The sequence below is a fragment of the Mesocricetus auratus genome, unplaced genomic scaffold (genome assembly GCF_017639785.1).
Source record: "Mesocricetus auratus isolate SY011 unplaced genomic scaffold, BCM_Maur_2.0 Super-Scaffold_100007, whole genome shotgun sequence".
In the NCBI taxonomy this organism is placed as follows: domain Eukaryota; kingdom Metazoa; phylum Chordata; class Mammalia; order Rodentia; family Cricetidae; genus Mesocricetus; species Mesocricetus auratus.
In genome coordinates, this window is record NW_024429191.1 from 84,683,840 (window position 1) to 84,703,978 (window position 20,139).

The window sequence follows — 20,139 nt, forward strand, 5'->3', positions numbered from 1 at the left end:
TAGTTCCAGGACAGCTAGGGCTGTTACACAGAGAAACCCTGTCTCAAAAAACAAAAACGAAACAAAAACTGTGTGTGTGTGTGTGCGTGTGTGTGTGTATGTGTGTGTGTGTGTGTGTGTGTGTGTGTGTGTGTGTGTGTGTGTGTGTGTTTGGGTGCAATGGAGTGCAGTGCCCAAGGAAGCCAGAAGAGGGTTGTGAGCTGCCCGTTGTGAGTGGTGGGAACTGAACCTGGGTCCTCTGCAAGAGTGATACAGGTTCCTAACCACTAAGCTATCTCTCCAGACCCTCTTTTCTCTTTTCAGAACTAGAGACGCAACCCTTATGTATACTAAATATTCACTCTACCCTGAGCTACATGGGGGTCAGCGGACAGTTTGTGGGTACTGCTTCTGTCTTTTCACTATGCCAGCCTTGGGGATCTAATTCATGCCACTGAGCTTGGCCACAGTGACAGCCATCTTGCTGGTCCCTCCTTTGCGTTTTGCCATGGAGGGGGTTTCACTGAGCTACTCAGACAAGGCAGAAACCCGTTCTGCAGCCCAGGCAGGCCTCCCATGTAGCTGTGACAGACACTCTGAGCCACTAGTGGATGGAGGCCCACGCACAGTCTGGAGCCACTGCCCCCGCCCATTGCCACCACCTCCAGCTGCCAGGCTTTGTGAGCGCAGTTCTCCCGAGGAAATCCTAGCCAGACCACCCCAGCCACCACTTCTCAGTGATCTCGTCGTGTGAGCATTCATCTGCCCATCTCATCACGGCACCCTTGCCGTCATTCTCAGCTGCCCGTGTTACCTCCCCAGCCCCATGCTAAGCACTGACAGGATTCTACTTCCTCGTGAAGCCCTGTTGTCATCGGCAGTGCCGTACAAAAGTCACCGAGGTTGCTGGTCTTCGCTGTCCGAGCTGCATATTCAACTTCCTCCCAACCATACTTCTCGTGGTCTACTACTTTCCCACAGCAGGGACTGTACCACTAACCCTATCCGGGGGGAAAGAAAAGAGACCTTCACCTTCCAATCCTGGACTCTCAAAAAATTGCACCGTTGCCTAAAAACATGAACATGTTTTCTTGGATGAGAAGGGTTCCATGGCACTGGGGAACAAATAAGTCAGGAAGCCTGATGTGACCACATCTGAACCTGCTGTGAGGGGCAAGAGGCCACCGTCTGAGCCACTGTCTAAAGTGGGTAGGAGTCCAAGGGATCTGGGAGGTACCGTGTTTTCCAAGGCAGTCCCTTGGGAGTGCGCCGTCTGGCCCACAACAGGAAGGAAGCCATGGCAGACAGAGTACTGAGATGACCTCAGAGACACGGGACACCCACATGTTCTGTGTCCTTCCATCCTGAGACCATGAGTGGCCGGGCTGCACTGCGTGGCTACCTAGCAGATGTGTCCACCCTGTGGGCTGGAAGCCACACCCATCTCTGGATAGGTATGAATGTGGTCAACTCAGATGACAAAGTCATACTGTGTTGGGAAAAGTTCGGGCACCCCTACTGGAGCCTCTGATCGACAGTCTTGGGATTTGGTCAGTGTATCAAAGACCTTGTTTTACTTGTTTGCTGGCTTATCTGTTTATTTGCACAGGAGTTCACTATGTAGCCCAGGCTAGCCTGGCTGCCTCCGCTTCCCGAATGCTCGCAGTAAAGCCCTGCACCACAATACTTGGCTCAGGACGGGAGAAAGGCCTCTGGAAGCAGAAGGGATAGAGAGCCGAATGGGAAATGGGAACTGAGCCCTTGGATCACAAGGGAGTGAAGGGATGAGAGCAGAAGAGAGGCCACCAGCCTGGATGAAGTGTGAGTCATGGCTGATGCTTCAGTTTCAACACAGCCAGGGACTCGGCTGACCTAGGCATAGACTCCCACTCCCGAGGAGACAGCAAGGCAATGAACTGATGATGTTCGCACTTGCTGAGTTTTTGTGGGAAAGCTGCCCCGTGGCAATGGAAGACCCCGCCCACTGCTCCCCTTCCAGACACCCCATCTGGACCTCATCCATTTATGTGTCACTCACTCTGAGGTTTGAACACGTCCAGGGGAACCTGTGCTCCTCCTGACTTAGTCACCTGACCTATAAGGGCTTTGTCAATGTCCAACTTCTATGGTGTTACTAGTAACAGACTCCGGGAAGCATGTCCCCTCGCTGCAGCCCACATCCAGAAGTGTGTGCCTCTTCCATATGGAGGAAGGATGGTACTTTATTAGAAACAAAGTCCAGGTTCTGGAGGGAAACACACTTCCGCTCAAGCCTCAGGTTATTTGCACATGAACTTTGTGATTCCTGGCAAGCTTGAGTGTCCATCACACGGAGATGGGCCCAGTTTCACAGTTATCCAGCCAGTATTAAAGGCACAGTGGATGTCTGAGGCCAGGCTTGGGGTGGAGTTGCCCGTTTCATGTACTCTTGTCAATGGAACGCCCACAGCAGTGTGGGTGAGCTAACAGTCCTGGAGTGCAGATAGGGTTGTCACTATGAACATGTGAGGGAACGATGGAAGCCATGGGCTTGTTGAAGTGAGTACCAGAGGCAGGACACCTAGCCAGCCCTCAATAAATGAATGGTGGCCAAGATCTAGGGCACAGTGGGATCCTCGCCCACTCTGAACACACGGCCCGCTCTGCTACTGTGGATAGAAAGCCTCGTTTTCCCAGCTCTGTCCTTGACAATTTACTCTTAAGTAGGCGCATCCCTCTGGGCCTCCTCCTTTGAGTTGCATTCTACTCCCTGCCCACTTCATGCAGAGGAACGAAAATTCCAGCAGGGACTTTTCTGTCTCCTAGATCTGAAGATTAGCATGGCCACTGGTTCGCTCAGTTACCTTATAACACCCGGGGCTCTGAGAAGTTACAAAATAGCATCAAAAAAAACACATAGCAACTGGGAGCCACAGAGCTGATGTGTGAGGATGCTGCTTAAGGACAGTGACTCCAGAGCTCTTGTCCCCACCAGAAGCAGTACCAGGGCCATGCCACCACTGGCTTCCTTTGTGTGCCATATCTGTGCATGGATAACTGGAGTGCCATCCCACTAGAATCTACTGAGTTGAACCTCCCCGTTGTAACATGGACATATAGTGCCTGCAAAATCTCCAACGATAAGACCCAGGGTGCAGAGGCAGGCGGTTCTTTGTTGAACAATGAGATGAACCCACTTGAAGTTTTGAGAAGCAATGAGGGAGGGCGGGAGGGAGGGAGATGCGAGGCGTCTGGGCCTCAGGAAGAATAATTTCCAGACACGAGCCCTCCTAGGTTCACTGTCGGGAAATGCAAGCAGCTTGTACCAAAAGCAAGGTGGAGCCTCACTCCCAATTCACTACAGACACGCTTCGGGGGGAAAAAAACGAAAGAGCTATTTTTGGTCCTGTGATTGATTAGGGTTGCTATGGTGATAAGAAACACTTATGAGAACAAAACTAAATGTAAGCAAACTGAAGCAAAGAGAAAGGGGCAAACACTCAGGGGACGGCAGCGCCTACCTGAGGGGTGCAGGCAAGTCCATGCTGCAGATAGCACATCTGTACAGAGCAAGAAGACAGTGGCCGTGGTGGCAAGTTCAAGGTTCTCCAGGACCCCGGCCTTTAGAAGCAAGGAATAGCCAAACTTCTGGGAGCATGGGGACCATTCACTTCAAAGGTTGTCACTGAGGATGCAATACTCCTCTGGCATTTGACTTATAGCTGACACACTGTAAGCTAGGGCACTTTCCAGCAAAAACAAACAAACAAACAAACAAACAAACAAAAACCAGTATGATTCCCTATGACAGTTTATTTCTAATGGGACCTCACCTGCCAACCCTTTAAAAAAAAGCCTCCAGCCTTTCTCTGATGGTTTTCTTTTAGAGAGTTTGTGGGATTTCTCCTTCCTCCTTTTACTTGATTTTTTTCAGGGAGTGAAGCATGGGCTAGCTCAGTGGTAGAGTGCATGGTTAGTGTGTGTGAGGCGGTAGTGTACATGGTTAGTATATGGGGGGGTAGAGTATGGTTAGCGTGTGTGAGGAGGTAGAGCACATGGTTAGTGTATGTGAGGGGGTAGAGTACATGGCTAGCATGTGTGAGGGGGTAGTGTACATGGTTAGTATATGGGGGGGTAGAGCATGGTTAGCGTGTGTGAGGAGGTAGAGCACATGGTTAGTGTATGTGAGGGGGTAGAGAACATGGCTAGCATGTGTGAGGGGGTAGTGTACATGGTTAGTATATGGGGGGGTAGAGCATGGTTAGCGTGTGTGAGGAGGTAGAGCACATGGTTAGTGTATGTGAGGGGGTAGAGAACATGGCTAGCATGTGTGAGGGGTAGAACACATGGTTAGCATGTATAAAGTGGTACAGTGCGTGGTTAGCGTGTGTGAGGTAGTAGGGCACATGGCTATTGTATAATATAATAATCATTATGGATGGTTGTGAGCCACCATGTGGTTGCTGGGAATTGAACTCACGATCTCTTGGAGAGCTAACTGCTGAGACATCCTCCAGCCCCCTATTTACAGACATGCTACCAACAAACGTGAAACTTCATGAGGTCTATCATCCTAAGCTAGTCACTGACAAGGACAGTGATTGTCTGGCATTGTTTAGATGTACACATTGTCAAGTAATGTCCTTTAGGACAGACAGGGAATTTCAACTTGAGATGGAATCATTAATAAAACTGAATTTGTCAGTGTTTTCTTTGCACAAACAGGAAATGCACATCTGGAATGTCTGTTCCCTCCCTCCTACACTCCCTCTGTCTCCATCTCCCTCTCTCCCTGGCGCCTGTGTATGCACTTGTGTGGAGGTCCTTTGTATCATTATTAAGGGATCGGACAGCTTATTTTGAGGCAGGGTCTCTCACTTGTCTGGGACTCACAAAGTAGGCTAGGCAGTGAGTCCCAGTGAGTTACCAGTCTCTGCTTCCCCAGTGCTAGGACTAGAAGCAAACATTTAATGAACCATCAAGCATTTACATAGGTGCTGGGATTCACACCCTCGTGCTTGCATGCAATACATCACAGGCTAGGTCGACTCTCCACATCCCATCTCAGGAATGTCTCTCTTCCAAACTCTTTTTCCTCTCTCCCCCTTTTCTTCCCTTCCCAATGCTCCTCTCCTCCCCCCCCCTCCCCCCTCTCCTGCCTCAAGCTTTCAGCACTCCTCCTGTCTTGGACTCTCAAGTTCTAGAATTACAGATGTAAGTCACCATGTCCTGTCTTGGGATGTAGGTCTTAAGGTACCATCCCACTTTAATTTTCTTTACCTTATCTGGAGTTTTGATGGGGTTTTTAAAATTTTATTTATTTATTCATTTATTTTGTGATAAGCTTTCTCTACATCTCTACATAGTCCTGGCTGTCCAGGAACTACGTAATTATATGGACCAGTCTGGCCTCCAACTCACAGAGACATATCTGTCTCTACCTCCTGAATGCTGGGAATAAGACCACCTTTTTAGCCTTCCATGACGACAGAAATATTGCCTTTGAAGTTTCTCAATTGCGTGTGGAAGTCTTTAAAACACACCCCAGTTTCCAGGAGGTGTGTGTCCCCTGTGCCTCATCTGCTCACTCTATGATCACGCTGTCTGGGTTCCAAGGGCCCTGTGTGATGGCCCCTAGAAAGGGCCTGTGGTTATGCTTGAAAGGGCAGCTGGGGGGGGGGAGGGGGAACAACAGAGAAGACAGCTCTGGGAAAGCATCGTCAGAACTCAAGTGGGGGAAATAAAAAGTAAAAGAATTGTAAAGCGAAGAGGATGTGACAAAGAAAGGCACAGAAATAAAAGCACCAAGGATGAATCAGAGTGACTCCCCGAATATGTGCTGCACAGGAAAACACACGTGGCCAAGAAGAGTGGCGGGGTCTGAAAGAGATGTGGAGGAGGGCGAGAGGAAGCGAGTACGGCAGGCAGAGCCGGAAGGAGCTGGAAACAGCTGCCTATCTCCCAGCCCACAGCAAGGAAATACGCTTTGGGCTCTCCACGTTGCCACCAGCCCGCGCCCTGCACAGAGCTCTCATTCATTAGTTCAGTCATTGATGGAGTCTTTTGCCATCCTCTCCAAAGCACAGCATCAGCAACTCACTGGAGAAGCAAGGCCGGGAGGGAGATGGAGCTGAATGCATGAATGAAAGCCCGGCCCGCTTTCTGAATGGAGCATGATCTGCTATTGGCACTTCTAGGGCAAGGAAATGAAATTCAGGCTCAGACAATCTGGAGCTAGGCTTGTCGAGGCAGAAACAAGCAGAGGCTACACGAGAACACTGATAGTTGCGCACAGTAAAGGCAAGACAAGAATTTAAAGAGACAGGGTGACCACCTCCACCAAGCCCTATGCTGTGTATAAATAACAGATAAGAAGGAGCTGGAGTGAGCCCTGGAATACAGGCAGGTAGGCAGGAAACGTTAAGATGGTCACGAGAGCTGAGGCAGTGGCTCCCTGCACACCTGTAACCCTGGTGCTGTGGGGACAGACAGGACAGTCACTGGGCTTGCTGGTTACACGCCCAACTTCAGGGCCTGAGAGACCTTGTCTCAAGGGAATAATGTGTAGAGTGATAGATTGGGAAACCCATATCCTGCTCCTCCAACTCCTGCCCCAAATTTACAAAGAAAACCAAAATTTTCATGTCTGCAAGTAGAAAATGAGCAGAGAAGAAAAAAAAATGTATCCCCAGATAAAATCTACTGAACAGTATTTAAAAGCCCCCCCCCAGGGTTGGAGAGATGCCCAAGGGGAACAGATGCCTCCTGCCATACCTGAAGACCAGGACACCCAGAGGGAAGGAAAGAACCGACTGCTGCCAGCTGTCCCTGGTCTCTAGATTTGTGCCATAGAGTGTACCCACAAAGAAAGAAATGTAATAAAACAATTTAGCCAGGCATGGTGGCGCAAGCCTTTAATCCCAGCGTTCAGGAGGCAGAGGTAGGTAGATCTCTGTGCATTCAAGGCTGGCCTGGTCTACAGAGGGAGTGCCAGGCTACACACAGAGAAACACTGTTTCAAAAAACTAAACAACAACAATGAATACTTAAACAAAACAGCATTCCCCCTCCCCATGACTGCCCTGTGTCCCATCATCTTGAATGAGCAACACTACCAACAGGAGACGATTCTACAATGTTACAGCTGGTGACATGGTGTATCATCTGTTGTTTCCTCTCACAATGGCTGAATTAATTTTCCCTGGGCTTGGAAGTGGCCAGACCACAAACAGAAGTAGCTGCCCAAGGCTCCTGCTTGCTAGGCACTAATTGGCTGGTTGCTGGGTTGGGAGACATGCCTCCCCAGTACCATAGCTTCTGGGAACATTCTGTTTTATATAGCTGGCTGCTCCTCACAACCAATTCATCTTCATGGACACTGTTGCTGTTTGAATGTTAAATGTCCCTAAAAGGTCTAGCATTAAAAGGCTCCTCCATGAGCAGTGTGACTAGAGGTATATCCTAGTGGGAGGATTGGTGGAAAGTGGGAGAGTGGGACCCTGGTCTCTTCTCCTCTTTTGTGTCCTGGTCACCAAGTGAAGCATTCTCCCCTGACCCACACATCCCCATAGTGACAAGGCTGAAATCTCTAAATATGAGAGCCAAAACAAACCTTTACTGTCTCCCCTCACCCCTGCCCCACCCCATAAGCCAATGATATCAGGAATTTTGTTATGGTATTGCAAAGGTAACACAGAAACATATATAAATGCATAGAACCTGCATCACAACCTACTGCTACCTTTACTATGTGACTTAATGCACTGATTTACTTGGAAAGACATTTATCCAGGATTCAAACCACCTGATTCTAACAAAGCCAAAATATTTCATTATTATTGGGCACTCTTAAAAAAAAACCTTGGTATCTAAGCAATACTAATCTCTAGGCAACATATTAGCTTACTGAAATGGAGAAGGCAATACTTACTTGGTTAGAACTGTTCCAATGGCCTATGTATCAGATGCATAATAGCTCTAAGAGAAGCTTCTAGAACTCCTCTAACTTCTTGCAAAAATACAAAGTTCCATGGACAAATAAATGTTGGGGGTGTTACAAATTGCAGGTCCCTTTGGAACAAAGGCTGTGAGAACTCTTGCTACAAGGAATCTATTCATCCCTCTAGGCTCACTCTGTACCAAAACCTGTAATGGAACTTAACTATGTTCACCAACCTAACCTTGTGGAAACCTAGCTCAGTCTTGACAGTGCTGGGATTATACCAGTGAGCCACCATGCCTAGTCCATGTCTCTATGATCTTAAATTATAAATGGTTCTGTTTCCACATAAATTCCCTGGACCTCTCAGGATTTTTGATATCTGTTTCATGCCATATTTTGTGTTTGGCGTGTTCACTACTATCTTGCCAGTAAAGGTCACCTTTTCCTTTCCTGTTTTTGAGACAAGGTTTCCCCTGTGTAACAATCTGTCTTAGTTACTTTTAGATTGCTGTGATAAAGCATCCACAGAAATAATTCACAGGAGAGACTTGTCCTGGCTCACAGTTTTAGAGAAGAAGGCATGGCAGAGCAGTTCAGACGATGGAAGTAGGAGCATTAGCAGACTGTTCACATCACGGTGGGTTAGGATGTAGAGAAAAGTTTCAACTGGGGCTAGGTACATCCTTCAAAGGTCTGCTTCCAGTGATCTACTTCTGCCAGATAGGCCCACCTCCTAAAAGTTGTTCCTAAATAGTGCCACCATCTGGGGAACACTTTGTACTCAAACCACAACAGTAACCCCAAGTTGCCTCACTCTCTCAAGTGCAATAGGGCCAGCCATGGTGAGCACATACATTGCCCTTTTCCTAAAATGAGGATATTTACTTAGTCATCCAAAATTACATACCATGCCAGATAGTCAGGGCTTACTGTGAAACAGAGATGAAAGTCATTTTCTCAACATGTCTCTGTGACCCTAGAGAAGGGACACTGGGAGACTTTCATTCTTTTTGCTTCCATAGCTAGCCAGATGGTTCTCTAATTTCCTTACAAACAAGACTGCCAGTCCTCGAGGTCTAGTATAATAAACACATCCTTCCCTGGCCTTGTCTCTGGTTCTCTCATTATATAATTTAGTAGTTTACATGACCCTTTGGCTGGGACTCCATGGAAGGTGTGGGAGAGGGCTCTGTCTTCCTGTCGTCACTCCCTGGAAGATGGCCTATGCTCTCCTTGGGTGACCAGTCTATTACAGTTTTGTTCCCCTCTTTCACCTACGTCATTAAAATGTGTAAGAGTAGACAGTCCCTTGTAGCTTTGTAGCTTTGTGGAACCGCTGCTATTTTAAGTACCGGAAAGGTGTGTCCAGGGCTGGGGCTGCAGCTCACATGATGAGTATGTGCTTAGCACACACAAAGCACTGGGTCTAACCCCCAAAACGGCACCAGTTAAACATGCTGATGCACACCTGTAACCCTAGCACTTGGGAGACGGAGGTAGGAGGGCCAGAGGTTCAAGATCACTCTCAGCCACATAGCTAGTTCAAGGTCAAACTGGGTTAAATGAAGATAAATATAAAGGTACAGCTATTTGCCATGCCCTCCTTCATGGGTTCTCACTGAAGGCTGTTTAGGTGGAGAGCATGGTAACAGCACCCATGCATAAGCACAAAGTGAACACAGTAGGTCACTGTCACGAACATCACAAAGTAAGCCTTCAAATCCCTATAAAAAGGAAGAAAATTCTTCTCCCTTCAAAGCGACACAGGGGGAACTGATGCTGTTGATTTGTGTTGTGGTTTTTCTTTTTCTTCCTTTTTTAGTTCTAGAATAACCACTATTTCGGATAACAGCCAGTCTCGGACGTCAGCCAGTCTCCTCAATATCTTCCTTTGGGACCCGATAAACTTTAGAAGGTTCTGGAAGCTCCAAAGGGCTGCTTAAATGGCCTACCCTCTGGAAGAATGTTGTCATGTTGTTCTTTGTGTACTGTGTGATTAAGATCCCCCCCCAATCAGGTTAAAGATATTTTCCACTTCCTGAGCAAGTGACCTGTCCACATAATTCACTCATTGTGATAAAATATCTTTTATTTCTTGATAACTGGGATCAAGGTTGACATATGAATGACCCTACCTAGAAAGTCCTCCAGTTTGGGTTTTACCACCAGTGAGGGCAGGATGAAGTCCAGGTGACAGGGTGATCTGTTGATAAAGATCTTATAGAGCAGGGCAGTGGTGGCACATACCCTCAATCCCAGCACTTGAAAGGCAGAGGCAGTTGGGTCTCTGTGAGTTTGAGGCCAGCTTGGTCTACAAAGCTACACAGAGAAACCCTGTCTCCAAAAAAACCAAACCAAACCAACAAAAAACCCCCCAACACCTTATCATAGCCCTGGGCAATGGCTGCAGTGTGGGGGACCTGGGTTTGGAGTCTTTAGGGCCCCAGGGGCAGTCTTTCAAAGGAAGGGACCTCATAGCATTCTTAGTTGGGAGAAATTCTGTTCTGGCTTCTAGGACAGGGAATCTTGAACTTGAGAAAGACATTAAAAAGAGAGGTATTTAAGATTAAAGGACTGGAGGATAAAGAACTCAATTAGACAGCATTGAAGACAGGAAGAAATGTAGGCAACAGAGAGCATCTGCCAGCCGTCCCTGCTGCAGAGCCATGTTCAGGGTAAAGGGTGGGCAGAGAGCGTGAGAACACAGCCGAGCCCAAGCTGGGGTGGGGTGGGGTGGGGTGGGAGCCTGGCGGCTGCAGGATGTATTATACAGGCCTACAGGAGTGCACCTGGAGCCAGAGGGAACATTTCAGATCCCCAGTGACTGGGAAATGGAAAGAAAAGCAGGCCTATTTTGGAATGGAAAATAAAGGCAGATTCATCAGGAACGATGCAGTTTCCCTATGGAGAAAACGCAAAACCTGACCTGGCATTTTGCAGCTCTCTGACCTGCCCTCAACCTGTCCTCCTCACCAGGGCCCAGCAGCAGTACCCCCCCCCCCCATGGTGTCTACATCAGTATATTGTACACAAATTGTCTTCTCCCCGCTCCAGAGTCAAAGCCCTAGCACTCAATATGACAGTATTTGGAGCTGGGACCTTAAGGAGGAAGTAGGTTTAGATATGATCAGGAAGATGGAGGCCCTGAGATGGGATTAGTTCCGTATAAGGAAAGAACAGAAAGTGTGCTCTCTCTCTCCTGCCCATGTTAGGGTGTGGGGAGAAACTCACTATTTGTAAATCAGGAAGAAAGTCCACCCCAGGAACAGTTGGCTGCCAACTTGGTCCTGGACGTGCAGCCTCCAGGGAAGGAAAAGAAAAGAATAACCAAACCCTATTGTTTTAAGTTGCCCATTCTATAGTATTTTGTTCTAGCAGCCAAGCTAAGACACAGATGTCTGTAGAGCGAGTGGCGCTACTATCCCCCTGGTTAATGTCAAAGCCACCATCTCCCAGACATGTTCCAAACATGGCATCTGTATACATCACAGGCCCCCATTGAAGTACTGAGAGGCTATCCTTGACTACATGCTGAGTTTGAAGCCAGGGTTGAGATACATGAGAATCTGTCTCAGAAAAACAAACAAATGGATAACAACAACAATAAGACCCCCAAACTCACCATCATCAACAAAAATACCCTAAGGGCTGGGATTTGCCAACCATCCATTAAGCCTTGGGTTTAAGCCCCAGTCCTGAATTCACTGGGCATGGGGTAACCCCAGCACTCAAGAGAAGAGGCAGGAGGACGAGCAGCTTAAAAAAGCAAGGAAGGAGGGAAAGAAATGAAGGTCTGGCGATACGGCTCAGTGGACATAAAGCACTTGCCAGCAAGGCCTGATGATCCCCATTCGACCCTGGGACCTCTGAATGTGTGCTAAGGCATTCACACACCCTTACCACACATACACAAATCATACCCACACCATAATAACAAAAAAATTTTTCTTTTATGTTTAGTTTGTTTTTCACTTTTTGCTTTTTTTTTTTGAGACAGAGTTTCTGTGTAGTCCTGGTTGTCCTAGAACTCACTCTTCAGTCTCAGAGATCCACCTGCCTCGGTCTGCCCAGTGCAGGGATTAAAGGTGTTCACCACCACTGCCTAACTCAAACAAAATATTTTTATAAAGGAATAATGACAGTTATGCATTCACCTAACACATTTAACATTCCCCAACAGTCTATCTGTGCCAATCCTAATTAAGCCAGGAGCTGCCTTCCAGAAGTCTCTGGGAGCACTTGACTGGCCTTGGAGTTACTGTGGCATGGTACATTTCCTACATTTCCCATTCTTTTCTCCCTGGGTCCAGAGGGGATCTCAGGTTTCCCCCCCCCCATTTTTATTATATTTTTAGGCAGGGTCTTACTATATGGACCCATGGCCTCATACAGGAGACTTATGACTCCTGACTTTTGGGATTAAAAGCCTGCCCCACCATACTGGGCTGCAGGTGTCTCTCTTAGTCCTTGTAACATAATTATCTGTGTTATAGTCACACTGCCCAGATGTGTCCCATACAGATGAGGCATACAGATACCATAAACTCTTTAATATATGTCATATCTGAAAATTCACATCTAACCACAACCTATACTTTCACTTACTAAGGCCGATGGCCTTACCTCTTAGTACCATGTGAGTGAATTAACTTCTGCTCAAGCCTGCAGTACCCTGCTCCCTCCCATCACCTGCACTGGGGACCTGGGGATGGCTCACGTTGCAGTGGCTTGTCAGCCTGGGTTCCCCCAAATCATCATTACCTCTTTCCTCTCGCCTGATCCCCAGCTGGCAGCTCAGCCTGCTGACTGTGCAGTGCCATGGGACAAGTCCCAGGCCATCGAATCCTCTTTGACCTCTAAGAGACCCCCGAGGCTTGCTGACAACACTAAGGCTTCGCCTAGGATGCCCACATACTTGTCACCAGATTATGACCCCAAGAGGCAGAGATGCTCACAGGTGCCATCAAGCATGATGCCTTGCACACATGGCTGCCCAGTCATTCGACTGTGGACCTCAGACAGAGAGACAGCAGCCCCAAGAATGGAGGAAGAAAGAATCTTGCAAAAGATGGGGGCGGAATAATGGCAGAAGTAAAATGCTGAGTCAGACAGAAAGTCACGTGGTGTAGCCCTGGGCAACTAAAGCGGGCCTCCTCTTTGAATACTGCGGCCCCCAATTTTCTTGGACGGGAAAGTCTCACGAGAGCTGCCGGAATGCTGGGTTGTATGTGTGTGTGTGTGGGGGCAGAGGCTCAGCAGAAGTTCAAGCCACTGAGAACCCCCCCAAGAGGAACTGGAGCTCCTACGGGAAGACTTTGAGGGCACACAGGACAGCACTGTCAAGTGTTTGCACTTCATTTCCAGGTCTGTAGGGAGATTCTAGATTGGACTGACAGAGGTAGAATAGTCCACCCCGAATGTGGGTGTCACCACGCCATGGGTGGGGTCCTGAACTGAATCAAAAGGGGGAAGAAGCTAAAGACCAGCATTTATGATTTCTGCTTTCTGATAATGGATACAATTTGACCAGGTTGCCTCACATTCCCGCGGCTGCGCCTTCCCCCTCGGTGATGAGGTGAATTCCCTCTCACTGGGAATCCAAATGGACTCTTCCTTCCCCGGTCCCCTTCCTCGGTCACAGCCGTGAGAACCGTGACTAAAGCCTGCATAGCCAAATGACACAGTATCACTAAACAGTACTCTGACTTCCTTTCTTGGTCACAATTAGCTATCATGCGTGGTCGTGGCAGTACACACCTTTAATTCCAGAACTCTGGGAGGAGAGCAGAGGCAGGTGGGTTTCTGTTCAAGGACAGCCTGGTCTACAAAGTGAGTTCCAGGCTGCCCTGAAGCTACTTAGCGAGACCCTGTCCTAAAAAAAAAAAAAAAAAAAAATCAGCCAGGCCATGGTGTTGAATGCCTTTAATCCCAGCACTCTGCAGGCAGAGGCTGGCAGATCTCTGTGAGTTTGAGACCAGCCTGGCCTACAGCCAAAACCATTACACAGAGAAAATCTGTCTCAAAAAAAAAGAAAGAAAAGAAAAAAAATCTATCACATTCACACATCACATGGTGTCAAGCCAAGGCGAATTGATGCTAAGGTCTTAGCACGTACCTGTCTTTGTGCAGTTTTAAATGCACCAGTTCTCTTTGTCCACACAACTATTGATTTACTCTCAAATGACAAGGCACACTCTTTCAGAGTGGGAAGAGGGAAGACGAAATATCCACACCCTGAACAGTCCTTCCATGGCCATAGCTGGAGTGCAGGCTGCCTGAACTGACTCTGTGCTCTGCTCCTATGGAGTCCATTGGAAGGAAGGCACTCCCGCCATAGCGACACACAGGGCCGTGAACGTGAGCTCAGAACTGACCACGCACTAGGCTAAAACGTCAAGAACTGCTCAACACAATCATCGCATACCTTCATAAAATAATGATAGGGCTTCCCGACTTATAAATAAGGAAATGCAGGTTTACAGCACGGCCATTTGGAGGCACTGGGGAGGCACCTTTATGTGAGCTCACGTGTGGTTGAATGTATGTGTTTGGATACACATATCCATCCAGATGTTCGTGTGTGTGTGCATGTAGAGGTTAAAGGTTGATGTTAGACGTCTTCCTTGACTGCTCTCTGCCTTATTATTTGAGACAAGGTCTCTCACTGAACTTACACTCATCAACTCAGTCAGACTAGACAGCCAGTGAGTATCAGGGATCCGCCTGTCTTCCCATACCCCCAATCCTGGGGTTATTGGTATACACTGCCATGCCCAGTGCCACCCCTGGGCAAGCGGTCCTGTGTTGTATCAGAAAACAGACTGAGTGAGCCGAGAGGAGCGAGTCAGCAAGCAGTGTTCTCTCTTCCATGGTCTCTGCATCAGGGTCCCTGGCTCATTTCCCTTCATGATGTGCTGTAATCTGGACATGTCATGGAAACCCTCTCTGCTCCCAAGTTGCATGTGGTCAGTATTTTATCACAGCAACAGGAAGCCAAGCAAGGCAGTCTGTCTGCCTCTTAGAACAGGAAGGAGTTCACCAAGCCTCAGAGACAGTGCAACTCAGGCATTGCTGTGATCATTTGCATATGCACCTCCCCATACCAAAGCCCCTCCCTCCACCAAAACCACAGTGTCTTTAATACCACACTGCGAGACACTCTTATTATAGTGAACTGCCACCAATGAAGCAGTCAGGATATGTAAGAATGGCCAGCTGAAGTTAATTATGTAAAGTGACTATTAAGGCATTTCAATTACATTAATATTCTTGAAAATAATGAGAACACTTAACTTATTGGTTTTATATATGTATATATGTAAAGTTATATAATAGCCTACATTTAAACATTTCTAATTTTGAATTATGCTTTTTAAAAAATGACTATATTAAGTAGACAAATATGAAGGGGTGTCTAATTAATCCATAGATCACAGGCAGAATGTCTTTGAAAATTAAAATAAATGAACTTACTGTGTATTCTGATTCCAGACGTTCGGATGGCAAAGAGGGAAATAAAAAAGAGAGAGAGAGAAAAAAATAACGAATGAAACCAGTTTCACAGAACACAAACCACACAGCTAATGGTTCCTGACAAGTTATAATTATTAAAAATGAGCTAAAGAAATTTCCCAAAAATTAGGTTTCTGTAAATATTGGCTGTCTCTATGTTTCATGGTACTACTGTGGTTGGCAGATCAGGTCAGTTAGACAGGATTCAATTAGCCTATAGGTTTGTGACTAATTAAAAACCCAAGTGTTGGCATTGTAAAAGCAGAATAAAAGACTAATAATCCCAGTAGAACATTTCCTTAACCACAAAGGAAATCTTTTCCGTTGGAAAGCAGTTTTTTCTTTCTCTTTCTTCTTCTGCATTTTAAAACAACTACAAAGAGCTTGCAAAGACGCTGAAGTGGAATTCTGAGATCCCGTGTGTATGAGGAGGGACAGAGCATTAGAATCTGGGGCCAGGGTACCGTGCCTGAGACAGTATTCAGAACAGAGAGTGTCATAAGAAGAAATAGTAAAGATTTTCACATCCTCTGCAAGGGGAGAAGCTCAAAGCAAAATACAAAGCCAAAGCAAACAACTTGTTTGTGGACAAACGGGAAAATGTGGATGAGAAAGCCTCTAGACAGCCCTGTGGGGACAGTCTGCCCTCACTCAATCATATCCCATTACTGTCCCAGCCCTGTGGGGACAGTCTGCCCTCACTCAATCATATCCCATTACTGTCCCAGCCCTATACCTGCTGCGGGTGGCTGATGTGTCCTGAGGACTTACCTGTGATTGTATAGGGGTAATAATTCCAAGCCTTCTCAGTCACATAAAATATTTTGGGTACAACAGCTCTAGCCCAGCTAGGCAGTTTGCTGAAAAAGATGGGCAGGAAAGAAAAAAAAAAAAGACTGTTAGTTTGTCAGGGCCTTCCTCTGACATTCTGGACACAACGGCACACTTTCTCACCCCTTGTTCCTTCCCCATCTCGGCAGTATTTACTGGAGTCATAAATTCTTCCACACATTTGTGTTCTCTCAAAATATATAAAGGCAACAGGCAGCTGGGCTCAAAGGAAGGTTTCTAGGGGTGTGTGCCTTCTCTCCCTCCCTCCTTCCCTCCCTCCCTCCCTCCCGCCCGCCCTCCCTCCCTCTCTCTCTCTCTGTCAATTTATTTTATGTGCATGAGTGTTCTGCATGCATGTATATCTGTGCCATCTGTGTGCGTGGTGCCTGAGAAACCCAGAAGAGGGCGTCAGATCCTCTGGAACAGGAGTTACAGACAGTTCTGAGATTTCATGTGGTGCTGGGAATTGAACCCGGGGCCTCTGGAAGAGCAGCTAGTGCTCTGAAACACTGAGCCATCTCTCCAGTCCTTTGGGACAGAGCCTCTACAGAATCTGAAGACAATGCCACCTTGATCTAGGGTGAGCCCGAACTCTGGTGACTTGAGGGGGATTTGGGACTCAAAGCCACACAGAGAAGAAGAAAGTGTCAATATGGCAGCAGAAATCAGAGTGGTGAGGAACTGAGAGGCACACAGCACACGCCCCAGTGGACTGCCCGAGGGAGCCAGCACTCTCAGCACCTTCATTCAGGACTTCAGGCCGCCTGTCTGTGAGATGATAAAATGCTTTTGCTTTAGGCCATCCGGTTTGTGGCAATTTATTGTGTGAGCCCTAAGAAAGTAAGCCTAGTGCTGGAGAGATGGCTCAGAGGTTAAGAACACTGACTGTTTTTCCAGGGGTCCTAAGTTCAATTCCCAGCAACCACATGGTGGCTCACAACCATCTGTAGTGAGGTCTAGTGCCCTCTTCTGGCATGCAGGCATACATGCAGACAGAACACTGTATACATAATAAATAAATAAATCTTAAAAAAAAAAAAGAAAGTAAGTAAGCCTAGTGACTGAGCCATTCTTCTGGAGCAAGGCCATGGTCAAACATTTGCAGAACAATAAATTCTCAAAGGCAAATGTCTGACGGCCATTTACAGCCAAACACTAACGAGATTTGGTTTCTCCTTCAGAGGCAAACCTACAGCATAGTGTAGGGACATAGCTCTCCTTATCTACCCTTGTAATATATAAAGACTATGTCACTTCCTTGATCTTAAAATATATTTTCATGTGACTTTTTTTCAGATCTCGCTTCTCTCTCTCTCTCTCTCTCTCTCTCTCTCTCTCTCTCTCTGTGTGTGTGTGTGTGTGTGTGTGTGTGTGTGTGTGTGTGTGTGTGTGTCTGTGATGTGACTGGCCACCTACAGGATGAGAAGAGGGCATGGTATCCCACGGAGCTGGAGTTCCAGGTGGTTATGGGCAGCCTGATATGGAAGCTGGGAACCAAACTCTGGTTCTCTGGGAGAGCAGCAAGCACTCTTAACTGAAAAGCTCTCTCTCCAGCCCTATCGTCACCATTTCAGATCTCTCTAGTAATAACCAGGATAGAACATAGTTCAGTTTAGAATGCTAAGGTCTAGTCTTTTTGAGGGGTGAGGAGTCAGACCCAAGCAGATGAAAAATGCTCAGCAAAGGCTATCAAGAAGCAGTTTGAGGGCCTGAGGAGATAGGTCAACCAGCATGAGGACCTGAGATTGATGTCCAGAACCCATGTGGAAAAGTCAAGTGCATGCTTGGAATCCCAGCTCTGAGGAGGCAGGGTCTTGGGGCTAGGTGACCTGTCAGTCTAACCAAATTGGTGAGTTGTAAGTTGAGAGGCCCAGTATCAGAAACCATGGTGAGGAATGACATTGGAGGTTAGCTGCCACATGCAAGATCTCTCTCTCTCTCTCTCTCTCTCTCTCTCTCTCTCTCTCTCTCTCTCTCTCTCTCTCTCTCTCTCTCTCTCTCTCTCCCTCTCTCTCTCTCACACACACACACACAGCTGATATTAATAAGAAAAAATACCAAGCAAACAATGCCCTATGGTGGTTAATCTTTGTTGTCAACCTGACTAGATTCAGAGTTACCTAGGAGATACATCTTTGTGTGTGTGTGTGTGTGTGTGTGTGTGTCTGTCCGTGTGGTGTTTCGAGAGAAGCTTAACTGAGGAGGGGAGGGGAGATCTACATTAACGTATGTGGCACCATCCCAACGGCTGGGTCCTGGACTGAAAGGAGAACTCTAAGCACAACACCAGCGTCCATGCCTCTGTGTCCTGATGGGGGGCATCACGTGGCCACACGCTGCCCACTCCTGCCGCCCTGCCTTCTCCACCATGATGGATTGTACCTGCAAAACTGTGAACCAGATCAAATCCTCTCTTCCTTTAACCACTTGCCAGGTATTTTTTTTCCCCACAGTAACAAGAAAAGTGACCAGTCTAAGCCCTCAATGAGAACTGCTCTCTCTGACATGGAACACAAATGACAACCAGAGACATCAAACTACATACCTAGAATGTCTTTTCAGGATGTTTCATTAATTTTTGAGAATATTCAAGCCTAACTTTAGAAAAAGACAAATGCATATTTTCAATAGCTTGTTGGGACCTTTCTCAAAATTCTGGGCTATTTATCAGAGTCTAAACAAGTGGGGGGGGGAACAAAACCAAAAACCTAAGCTGCCCCAAAGTTGGGTGAGCGGCAGTCAGGCGAGCTGTGAGCCGTCTTGAGATTCACTGTCATTCCTGAAGTCTGCTCTGACGCGGAATTTCTCACTCCTATAAAATTGTCCGGGCAGAAGCTGCTCGTTTACCTTGCATTCACACTTCTCAAAGGACGGCTGCTCCCCGACAGGGGCTTTTTATAGTTTCTTGCTGATGATTGAGTCCATCAGACGCTGACGCAGGAGTGCAACTGAGGTTGATGTGGAGTAGGGAAATCCCACTGGCTTGCTTGCTGTCAATCACATGAGCCAGACTTCCTCTGGGCTCCTGCCTGCTTGTGCCTAGGGCACAGTGGGCAGTAGAGGGACATGTAGATTCTAGTTATAAGCAAGCATATTTTGGTGCCTTGGTTTTTTTTTTCCCCCCCTGAGACAGGGTTTTTCTGTATTGTATTGTTTTGGAGCCTGTCCTGGAACTAGCTCGGTAGACCAGGCTGGTCTGGAACTCACAGAGATTTGCCTGCCTTTGCCTCCTGAGTGCTGGGATTAAAGGCGTGTGCCACCAACGCCCGGCTTAAATGTGGGTGTTGCTTTGTTTTTTTAAGATAGTTTCTCGTATATTTTGGGCTGGTCTTGAACTCACTATCTAGTCCAAGGTGATCTTGAACTTCTGATTTTCCTACCTCTACTTCTGGAATGCTAGGGTTGCAGGTATGCACCTCCACGCCTGACTTATGTATGGCTGGGGATCAAACCCTGGGCTTTGTGCATGCTATGAAGGCATTCCACCAACTGAGCTACATCCTCAGTGCCCTCCCGGTGCTCTTAATGAACAAGGAGCAAAGAATTCATCAGCTTGACGAAGTATGTGCATCTCCCTACATGCCACTCTCCACTGTCCTCTTGCAGAGAATGGTTCCATGTTCACTTCACGTCTCCTCTAATCACCTGGGTGCTCTTCCCAGGTAGCAGCCTGGGACAGTTACATAAATCATCCCTGGAAAACATTAGACCTCTCTTAGCAGAACCTGCATCCTAAGTAGCTGCAATCTGCTAGTAGAAGAGAAAACCATCGGCAAGTTTCCATCCTCATTGAGACGGCCTCATTCCTGGACTTGAGTCTAGAATTTATTTATTTATTTTTGAGACAGGGTTTCACTATGTAATAGTCTTGGAACTTGTTTTGTAGACAAGATTGG

At 47.2% G+C, this 20,139-nt stretch overlaps 1 protein-coding gene across 3 annotated transcripts in view; it reads right to left on the bottom strand.

The window, feature by feature from the left end:
- The window catches only part of Pitpnc1 (phosphatidylinositol transfer protein cytoplasmic 1), a 269,963-nt gene that overhangs the window by 101,155 nt on the left and 148,669 nt on the right, over positions 1-20,139 (bottom strand). For all 3 annotated transcript variants that reach the window (XM_005069994.4, XM_021227137.2, XM_021227138.2), the window contains exons 3-4: positions 16,184-16,272; positions 15,374-15,381 (exon numbers count right to left, since the gene is read on the bottom strand). In XM_005069994.4, coding sequence (XP_005070051.1) covers positions 15,374-15,381; positions 16,184-16,272 — 97 coding nt within the window. The remainder of the gene's footprint in view (positions 1-15,373; positions 15,382-16,183; positions 16,273-20,139) is intronic.